Source organism: Panicum hallii, chromosome 8 (assembly GCF_002211085.1).
Source record: "Panicum hallii strain FIL2 chromosome 8, PHallii_v3.1, whole genome shotgun sequence".
Taxonomy (NCBI): Eukaryota; Viridiplantae; Streptophyta; class Magnoliopsida; order Poales; family Poaceae; genus Panicum; species Panicum hallii.
Genome location: NC_038049.1, coordinates 44,907,443 through 44,918,263, shown reverse-complemented (window position 1 = coordinate 44,918,263; position 10,821 = coordinate 44,907,443). Strand labels below are relative to the sequence as shown.

Sequence of the window (10,821 nt, the reverse complement as noted above, 5' to 3'; positions counted from 1 at the left end):
CCATGTCAAAAGAAAGACAAGAATAAGGAAAAAAAACAAAGTGCATTCTTCGGGATCCTGCAAGTAACAAACCCCAGACAAGCAACAACATAAACAACTCCACTGAAAGGGAAGATGAGGCATACTGCATTCCAGATCCAAGGCAGGATTATGGGCAGCAGCCATGCCCAGTAAGTAGCATGAGCAGATCAAATATTCTTATTTATTACTGGGCAGCCAGTCCAGATTCCCCAAAGTACCACTATATACTAACAAGGGACGAGCACAACAGGTGAGGGACAGGAGCAACTTAAGAACAGGGTGATTGAATATTGATAGATAACTCGATGATGCAAAAGGATGATAGCAATGTCCTTTTTTAGGGGGAACAGAATGCATAGCATGGCATGGCATGGCATAGCATTGCAATGTGAGGTGGATTCTTTCTTCCCAACATAAAGAGACATGTCACATTGAAAACAAGCATGACAAGATAGTACTAGTTGAAAAGGAATGGTAGAGATTTTTATTTGAGTTTTGTTTCTTTTCTTGTAACGTCAACCTGGGTGATGGTGATGGAAGGCGCTACTCGGAGCGCGCGGCGTAGCGCTCCACTTTTGGGTCGGAGAGGTTGATCCCGACCATTGCCTCCCCGAGCCCTGAGCTGACGTCGGCGAGGATCTCCGGGTCGCTGTAGTGCGTGACGGCCTGCACGATGGCGCGGGCGCGGCGCGCGGGGTCGCCGCTCTTGAAGATTCCCGAGCCGACGAAGACGCCGTCGCAGCCGAGCTGCATCATGAGCGCCGCGTCGGCGGGGGTGGCGACTCCCCCGGCGGCGAACTGGACGACGGGGAGGCGGCCCAGCTGCTTGGTCTGCATGACGAGGTCGTAGGGCGCGGCGATGCGCTTGGCGTAGGCGAAGACCTCGTCGTCGTCCATGTTGCGCAGCGCGCGGACGTCCCCCATGACGGAGCGGACGTGGCGCACGGCCTCGACGACGTTGCCCGTGCCGGCCTCGCCCTTGGTGCGGATCATGGCGGCGCCCTCGCGGATGCGGCGCAGCGCCTCCCCGAGGTCGCGGCAGCCGCAGACGAAGGGGACGCGGAAGTTGTGCTTGTTGATGTGGTGCGCGTCGTCGGCGGGGGTGAGCACCTCGCTCTCGTCCACGTAGTCGACGCCGATGGCCTCGAGGATCTGGGCCTCGACGAAGTGGCCGATGCGCGCCTTGGCCATGACCGGGATGGTGACGGCGCGCTTGATGTCGCGGATGAGGCCCGGGTCGGACATGCGGGCCACGCCCCCCTGCGCGCGGATGTCGGCGGGGACCCGCTCCAGCGCCATGACGGCGCAGGCCCCAGCCTCCTCGGCGACGCGCGCCTGCTCCGGAGTGACGACGTCCATGATGACCCCGCCGCGCAGCATCTGCGCCAGGCCGACCTTGACGGAGAAGGTGGCGGCGGCTGGGGACTTGGAGGAGGCGTCGACGACCTTGACCTTGTTGTTGCCGCTGCCCCCGCCGTAGAGGGCCACGACGCCGGTGCCATCGGAAGCCATGGCGGCTGATTGGTGGTGGTCGGGCTGGGGGATTGGGGGTGGGCTGGGGGACGGACGGGGAGAAGGAAGAAGATGAGGCTCTGGCTGGCGGCTGTGGTGTACGGTGGGTGTATGTGGGGTGTGGCTCTCTCTAGTCTCTCTCTCTACTCTCTGCTTGCTGTTCTACTGGTGGTGGCCTGTTGGAGAAATGGGCCGCTATCCTATCTATCAAGCCCAGCCCAGGAACGAAGGCCCCACCACCACCACTTCTTGTTTGTTAACTCTAACAGGCTTCCTTCCTCCCCGCCGCACCCACCCCACCCCCCCACACACACAAAAAAAAAAAACCTAACAGGCTTCCTCCTCTGCTGCTGGTCCTCAAAAAACAGCGACTTTCATTCACCTTCTGCTTCCTCCACCACCACACCACCGGAAAAAAAGAAAAAGAAAAAAGGCCCTAGCTGCAGCTACAAATCATCATGACAGATCAATTGCATGGAGTACTCCCAATCTCTAATCCTCCGCAAACAAGAGTAGTTCTATGTGTAATTCTGCTCTGATCTCTTGAAGAAATAGTATATGACTGAGGTACATACATACTGTATGTCGCTACACATAATGATAGCCATGAAAAATTGAATAATCAAGAATAATGTTTGAGGTCATAAGATGATTCAGCTGCATACATCCATGACCGGGATCAGATTAGGGATGGCATGCATTGTCCTGTCCCCATCAAACTACTCATTATTCGTCTTGAGAGAAGCCACAGTCAGTCCCATGGTATCTTCCTGTGGATGGTCCACTCCGAGGGGTTCACGGTGGCGTCGCCGCTGGAGGAGACGAGGTCGTAGGGCGAGTCCTCCGCGAACTCCGTCGGCAACGCCTTCCAGTGCAGGCACGGGTCCCAATCTGCCTCCTTGAGCACCTTGAGGATCTCTTCCACCACGATGTTGCTCCCCTCTTCAGACAGATGCAGGCCATCGCTGCCAAACATGCATGTACAGAATGAAGAATCAAGTCACTGGCTGTTCAGATCGATGCAGAGTGGTAGCTAAGGACATGATGATCGATCGGAACGGCAAATTAAACCACTCACGTAAAGCACGCCGTCATCCAGTCCTCCCTCTTCTGCATGGCATGCCACAGATCAACCACCTTCAGGTTCATCTCTTTACACAGAGCTACACAGGCGTCCGAGTACAAGCGGCAGGTTGCGTTGGTCCGCACGATCTCGCTCAGTATAGTGCTGCTGCATTCAGGAGTCAGGACACCCATCCATCTCACCTGCAACAAGCATATATATATATATATATATATATATATATATATATATATAATAGGTTCCTTTCTTACCTGGTTGATGTGCGAAGCATCTCCTCGTTCAGAGGTGGACAGCTCAGGAAGATAACACGGGTCTTCTCGGATAAGCTCTGAACACAAAAGCAACGGTAAAAATAAGCGCATAGGGCATTCGCTCAAGAACAAAAGAAGGTTACGCAGACAGTACACGTATTCGCTTTTTACCTTCAGGTGCTCCGCAATCTTTCTCATGTTGTCTATGTACTCATCTATCGGCACGTGAGGCCCCAGACCAGACGAGTGGGCAGCAATGGAGTCATTTCCACCAAAGTAAACTATTACCAGAGATGGCTGCACTGGTGAATCCTATGGCGGGTACAAAGTAAGCGAAAATTAGCCTGCTGATTTCGAGCCTCATCACAGATTGCACTGCAATTACAATCATTATATCATAGTGATCGAGAATATGTTCCCTGAGACCAAAAATAGCTAACAACTATTCCTACATTTCAAGCAGCGTCCATTTTGGTACGAGATCAACAAATTGAAGTGGCCAAACTAATCAGCAATTTAACATATATAGTTCAGGTTCGCAACCTCTAAGGAAAAGAATAGAGTTTTTTTTTAAACATATATAGTTCTTAGCCATGCTTTCTTTCACTGATCATAAATTTTTCTGGAGGTATGGTACTGCTTAAGAGAACGTAGGGTCTCTAACAGGTAAGTTAAAAGAACTAGTCGATGTAGCAATTAGGAGACGTGTAAATATTCTATGCGTGCAGGAGACTAAATGGAAGGGCCAGAAGGCGAAGGAGGTGGAGGGTTCTGGCTTCAAGCTTTGGTACACGGGGACAATTTCGGGTAGGAATGGTGTAGACATCTTGATCGATAAGAGCTTTAAGGATGGAGTTGTAGATGTTAGGAGGCAAGGCGACCGGATTATCCTAGTGCGGTTGGTCATTGGAGATTTGGTTCCGAATGTGATCAGTGCCTATACCCCTCAGGTAGGTCTTAGTGAGAGCTCTAAGAGTCAGTTTTGGGAAGACCTTGATAGCATGGTTAGTACCGTGCCTATCAGTGAGAAGCTCTTCATAGGAGGAGACCTCAATGGCCATGTGGGAACGACTAATGTAGGATATGAGCGAGTACACGGAGGTTTCGGGTATGGTAGTAGGAACGAGGGGGAGGGGGGAGGATGTTTTGAATTTTGTGTTGGCCTACGACCTGCTGTTAGCGAATACCCTCTTTAGGAAGAGGGAGTCCCATCTAGTGACCTTCCATAGTGGATAATACTCGAGCCAAATCGACTTTATCCTTGCTAGGAGAGAGGATAGACGTGCCTGCTTAGATTGTAAGGTGATACCTGGGGAGTGTGTTGTCCCCCAACACAAGATTGTGGTGGTGGATTTTCGTTTTCGGGTACGTGCCCACCGGGACAAACGTGCCAAGATTGCGAGAACGAAGTGGTGGAAGCTTAGAGGGGAAGAGGCACAAACGTTTAAGGAGAGGATGCTAGGCGAGGGGCCTTGGGAAGAAGGAGCAGATGTAGATGATATGTGGCTAAAGATGGCGAAATGTGTTCGGAAGGTGGCCTTAGAAGTGTTTGGTGTGAGTAGGGGAGGCAAGCAGGAAGTGAAAGAGACTTGGTGGTGGAATGATGAGGTGCAAAGGGCTATTAAGGAGAAGGAGTATTTCAAACGCCTTCACCTCGACAGGAGCGCAACCAATATCGAGGGCTATAGATTAGCGAAGAGTTCTGCAAAGCGAGCTGTAAGTGTCGCGAAAGGTCAGCCTTTTGATGACCTTTATCAACGGCTAGGTACGAAGGAAGGAGAGAAGGACATTTATAGGATCGCTAGGACCCGCGAGAGGAAGACAAGGGACATAAACCAAATCAAATGCATCAAGGATAGGACATATCGACTTCTGGTGAAGGATGAGGAGATCAAGGACAGATGGCGAGAATACTTCGACAAGTTGTTTAATAGGGAAAATGAGGGTCCTACCTTCAAGTTGGATGACTCATTTGATGATATCAACAAACGCTTTGTGAGGAGGATTCAGGAGACAGAAATCGGGGAGGCTTTGAAGAGGATGAAGGGAGGTAAAACGATGGGTCTTGATGGCATCCCCATTGAGGTGTGGAGATGCCTAGGCGAGAGGGCGGTAGTATGATTAACTAAGCTTTTTAACCTAATTTTCCGGTCAAACAAGATGCCGAAGGAATGGAGGAGAAGTATATTAGTACCGATATTCAAGAACAAGGGAGATGTTCAAAGTTGTACTAACTACCGGGGGATTAAGCTGATGAGCCATACGATGAAGCTTTGGGAGAGGGTTATCGAGCATCGCCTAAGAAGATTGCCAAGAGTGACCCAAAACCAGTTTGGGTTCATTCCTGGGAGGTCGACCATGGAGGCGATTTTCTTAGTACGACAGTTGATGGAGAGATATAGAGAGGAGGAGAAGGACTTACACATGGTCTTTATTGACCTAGAAAAGACGTATGACAAAGTACCGAGAGACGTCATGTGATGGGCCTTGGAAAAACACAAAGTCCCAACTAAGTATATTACCCTCATCAAGGATATGTACAAGGATGCGATGACTTGTGTTCGAACGTGTGATGGCGATACCAGTGACTTTCCAATTAAAATAGGACTACATCAGGGGTCAGCATTGAGCCCTTATCTATTTGCTTTGGTGATGGATGAGGTCACAAGGGACATACAGGGTGATATCCCTTGGTGTATGCTCTTTGCTGATGATGTGGTGCTAGTTGACGAGAGTAGGGCAGAGGTTAATACGAAGTTAGAGCTGTGGAGGCACACGTTAGAGTCGAGGGGGTTCAGACTGAGTAGGACCAAGACCGAGTATATGATGTGCGACTTTAGCCCAACTAGGCATGAGGATGGGGACGTTAGCCTCGAAGGTCAAGTGGTGGCCAAGAGGGATACTTTTCGGTATCTAGAATCAATGCTTCAGAATGATGGAGACATTGATGAAGATGTTAGGCATAGAATTTCAGCCGGTTGGTTGAAGTGGCGGCAGGCTTCTGACGTCCTCTGTGACAAGAATGTGCCACAGAGGCTAAAAGGTAAGTTCTATAGGATGGCGATTCGCCCGGCGATGCTATACGGTGCTGAATGTTGACCTACAAAAAGGCGACATGTCCAGCAACTGAGTGTAGCAGAGATGCGTATGCTGCGTTGGTTCTGCGGGCATACGAGAAGGGATAGAGTCCGGAACGAAGAGATTCGAGATAGGGTCGGGGTGGCACCTATCGAGGAGAAGTTGATTCAACATCGGTTGAGATGGTTTGGACATGTACAACGGAGGCCTCCCGAGGCGCCGGTGCGTAGTGGAGTTTTAAAGCGGGGCGATAATGTAAAGAGAGATAGAGGTAGACCTAGACTAACTTGGGACGAGACAGTTAAGAGAGACCTTAAGGAGTGGAATATCGCTAAGGAATTAGCTATGGATAGGAGCGCTCGTACCTGAACCGTGATCTTTGTTACTTTTTGTCTAACCCCTAACTCTTCCTTTGGCTTGTGCCCTTTTTGTGTTTTTTGTGTTTCTTATTCTTGTTTTCTGTGGGTTTCATCTCTAGCCTACCCCAACTTGCTTGGGACAAAAGGCTAAGTTGTTGTTGTTGTTGGATGGTACTGCTTAAGTCCAAACGGCAGAAGAGTCACAGGGGAGAAACAGAAACGATATAAGATAATGCACTAAGTCCACGCATTCCATGGATTCTCTACCACTTCATCCATCCGATCTTAAGGAGGCCATGGGGATTCCAGAAAACGGCCATACCTTAGGAAACACTTTGTCCATGACTTGAAGGGCCCGCCTTGTGTTCCAGCCGATATATCCTCTAAGCAAGATATCAGCCTGAATGATTGGCAGACAGACACAAGTGTTAGTGAAGTAAAAATGTTGCCAGGTAGTTTCATAAACCAACAAATAAATTGACCCAAAATCTCAATCTGACCTATGTTCCTCAAGTCTCATGTCACAGGAAAACACACCAGAATGATACCACATATTAAAGTTCCATGAACCAATAAGTTAACCAAGAGCTTAAGCTACTGGAAAAAAAATGAAAAATAGTGCAATATACTCATATATTTTTTGTCCATTGTATGCTTCCAGTTTAAGTCGTTTTCTTTTGCTTCTTTTTACAAAGTGTTCTAGGCTGTTCTATAAAAATAAAAAATAGAGGACCACCGAGTTTATCAGTTGCCCGCCCTAGTAGCATGTGCTTTGCAGCTTTGTTGCCTATAAAAACCAAGACACAATTGTAATTATATCATGACAGATAGTATTTATCCAAAATTTGCAGCACACAAACAAGAGTATGCTAGCCAGGACCCATTCCAATTTCATTTCCATGCATAAACTAGTTGGTTAAAGATTTACATAGATTTTCCTTGTCTGGATATTTTGATTAAATTTCCATTGTATGCTTCCAAATATATGTTTCAATAATGTTTGGTCCTTGACTTTGATGCCAAGTGTGACGATTTGTGGATACTCCAAGATTTGCTTTGCAACTTTTGCTGATGATTCCATCTCAATCATTCCTAGTCTTAAAACATCACATCCCACATTAAAAACAAACCAATTGACACTATTATGAATAGTTCTGAAAGTAGACATAAATAGTGATAAAAAATTACTTGCTGAACGCCACAGGTATTTAATTGCCTGGTTCTAATATGGCAGGTCCCATATTAAAATGGGAATGGACAGTATAGAGTAAACATAATAACATATTGGGATAAATCTTGATATGTCACAGCACATTCATACATGTTGTCAATATTCTGACTTAGTTGTAGGCCACTGGAGCAGGCCAACAGATAGAAAGTGATCTAGCGCAGCAAACTGTGTTTCAAATATGTGTGTTTGCCCCCAAAGGTAACTTAGCCTTGTGATGTTTATTCAATTTCTATATACCCAGATCAAAGTCCTATGAGCACTATCCGTAAAATCTGCAGAAAATCATAGCTAGATTCCTCTTCAAAGAAAGAAAATGAACAGAAGAAACAAACCAAGCCATTGCAACTGCATAGGAGAGGAACTACTACTCCTGAATAGGCGGGCCGAGCTTGAAATCACAAATCATGCGTACCTTGCGGGCGTAGATGTCGGCGAGCGCGGCGCCCCATCCGCCGTTGCTGAAGCTGTACTGCACGATGGAGGAGCCGAACAGCACGAACACCGGCCGGCCTCCGAGCATCCTCCGATCCGGACGCCTTGGTTTGGTTTGATTCCTTGGTCTTCCTCCTCCGCTCCTCAGGCGCCTCTCGATCTGCCCTGCTCTCTCTCCGCTGCTATGCCTATGCTACCTGCCTGATCCAAGTGAAGAAGAAGAAGAAGAGAAAGTAGCTGGGGAAGTGCAGTGGCTAGCTGCTACTCGCCTACTCCATTCGCTTGCTTTATTGCAGCCGGGGCCGGGGCCGTCGGCTAGTGAATGGATGTGCATTGGAGCTCCCTGCAGCCTCCTAGGAAACTTAACCACCACAGATCGAGCCGCGGCCGAATGGGGGCCGCCGCCGCTGGCACGGCTGGCCGCTCGTACAGCATAGCTCTAGGCCGGCGGCCACTAGCGCGCAGCAGTTGGTTGTCTCGCCCCCGTATTGATTCCCCTGCCAAACTTGGCCAACGGCCTCATTACTCCACACCAGAGAGCGAACAAGGAAAACGTACGCAGCAGTACAAGACGTCAAAGCCTTGCCGGTGGCCCCGCTCCCGACTCCAATTTTACGTATTCAAAATATACTTAATAAATACAGTGCTTCCTCAGTTTCAATTCATATATCTATATACTTTTTGCAAAACAAGACATTCACACATGCCTTAATATAGTACTACAATCAGCGGTCAGCGGTATTATCATCATCTCATACAGGACCACGTATGAATGGAGAAAAGAATAATGCGAGATGAGAGAACGAGGTGATTGTTTTACGAAGAAACTACCTCATAAGTTAAAATATATAGAAGTATGAGATCACTTTCTTAGCATTTTCTTAGCATTGTATGAACTATTATTGCTGTGATGCTCATAATCTTTCTCGTTTTCTATTACACAAATTAAGAGATTGCGCAATCTCTACGAGATAACTTAAAATACAAACTATTATAACTTAAAATACAAATTATTATAAGAGTTGTCTGCTACATTATCAAAAGGTTATATATCAATGCATGAGATCATCTATTAGGCAACATCAACGTACTTGTCTTGATTAGTTGGAGAACCATGCAAAATATTTAGGGATACACTTAGGCTAGTCTCGATGGAAGTTTTATGAAGAGTTTCGTGGCATTATATTCTATGCTAGTTCATCAATCTTGCTGACATGACGAGAAGAGAGAAAGAGTGAGTTTCATAGGATGGAACATATGGTACATAGTTTTTAGTCTTGATAATTCTGCTATGAAATTATACGCTGAAACTGGTCTTAACCATCTATTACTGTTTTAACAAAAATTGCCAACAAAAAGCTAGCTCCAAATAAATCGGCCAATGCAACCACTCCGTCGTCAGCCCATCACTCATCAGTGCTTGTGCTTCATCGCCATGCATTCAATTCCAAACATACTAGTAGTTGCAGCTGCTTCACCATTACCTACTCTGCTACCGTACCTCTGCCACGCATGCATCCTCACCATGTATCAAATTTAATTCACCAATTCATTGCACCGATTCAATTGCACTGATGGCCGGGAACTGTGGGGTTCGATGTATGCATCTCCAATTCTCTCTCCCTCTCCCCGTGTCTCTTGAATAATAAACATCTTCCCATTATCCAATTTTCTGAGGCTTATTTTAAGTCCTATCACATCGAATATATCACATCGAACGTTTCAGTGCCAATTAGAAAAAGTAAACATAATGAAACTAACTGCAAAAGCCTAGAGCTTATTCATAAGACGAATCTATTAAGCCTAATTAATTCATGATTAGCACATGTTTACTGTAGCATCACATGGGTTAATCACGGACTAATTAGGTTTAATAGATTCATCTCGCGAATAAACCTAGAGGTTATGGAATTTATTTTATCATTAGTCTATGTTTAATACTCGTAATTGACATCCAAACATCCGATGTGATGGGGCTTAAAATAAGCTTAGGGGAAGCAAACACCCCCTTATTCCTTGATATTGTAGGAAGTGTACTGAGTTCTTTCTTAATGCACATCTTGTTGGGGCCTTCTATGTATAGATGGCCAGATGGGCGGCATGGCCCAACAAGGCACGAGCCCCTATGGGCAAGGCACGGTTTTGGCCCAGCATGATGAGGCATGGCCGGCTAACCGTGCCGGCACGCCGCGTGCCGCGGCCGTGGCCCAGGCATGGTATGCGCGTAGTCGTGCTATGCCGGCACGATGGGCACAGCGCTCGGCGGCGGCAGCGGCGGCGCCGAGCAATGTGGGGTGGCCGGTGGTGGCGACGGCAGTGGCCGCAGTGTCGGTGAGGGGAGGCCGCGCGTGGCGCCGTGGGTGAGGGAAGGCCACACGCGGTTGTACTGTCGGTGAGGGAAGGCCGCGCGCGGCGGTGGCGGTGACCGGGGAGGTGAGGGCGTGGCGCGCAGGTGTAGGATTAAGGATACCGACTAGAAAGCGGTGAATAGGCGGTTTTAACTAAAATCACATACACTTTTCAAATTGAATTAGTAACACAAGTGAGCTCTTATTTCTACCAAAATCTATCACTAGCGAGGGTTTGCAATTTAGGGTGATAAGAAGCAATTCAATCTCTAAGAACGTAAAGTGCTCAAAATAAATTGCAAGAATGAAATTGAGCAAAGAAATAACCAGGCACATGATACGAATTTTTCCCGTTGTTGATGAAAAAACCTGCTATCGGCTTTCTACGTGGCCACACGCGAGAACCTAGGAGATTTGCCTTACTCCGGCGCAGGCTCCAAAATAACTTCGCGTAGGTGCTAGACTTGCCGGTCAAATTGATTTGCAATTGACAACGAATAAGATA

General features: G+C 47.6%; 2 protein-coding genes across 3 annotated transcripts; both read right to left on the bottom strand.

Moving 5' to 3' along the window:
- Positions 1 to 180: 180 nt before the first annotated feature.
- Positions 181 to 1,662, bottom strand: LOC112902765 (probable pyridoxal 5'-phosphate synthase subunit PDX1.1). The gene has a single exon (XM_025971936.1). It carries the CDS (start codon positions 1,531 to 1,533, stop codon positions 565 to 567), a length of 969 nt encoding a protein of 322 aa, XP_025827721.1. The 5' UTR covers positions 1,534 to 1,662; the 3' UTR covers positions 181 to 564.
- A 387-nt stretch (positions 1,663 to 2,049) lies between these two features.
- On the bottom strand, positions 2,050 to 8,384 carry LOC112901891 (GDSL esterase/lipase CPRD49). Of its 2 annotated transcripts, none has more exons than XM_025970755.1 (6): positions 7,949 to 8,384; positions 6,628 to 6,705; positions 3,040 to 3,180; positions 2,869 to 2,945; positions 2,612 to 2,761; positions 2,050 to 2,498 (listed from the first exon to the last, which is right to left on the bottom strand). In XM_025970755.1, exons 1-6 carry the CDS (start codon positions 8,054 to 8,056, stop codon positions 2,285 to 2,287), a joined length of 768 nt encoding a protein of 255 aa, XP_025826540.1. In that variant the 5' UTR covers positions 8,057 to 8,384; the 3' UTR covers positions 2,050 to 2,284. The 2 variants fall into 2 exon arrangements, with proteins under 2 accessions (XP_025826540.1, XP_025826539.1); XM_025970754.1 differs by having other exon boundaries at positions 2,612 to 2,764; positions 7,949 to 8,379.
- Positions 8,385 to 10,821: the final 2,437 nt, after the last annotated feature.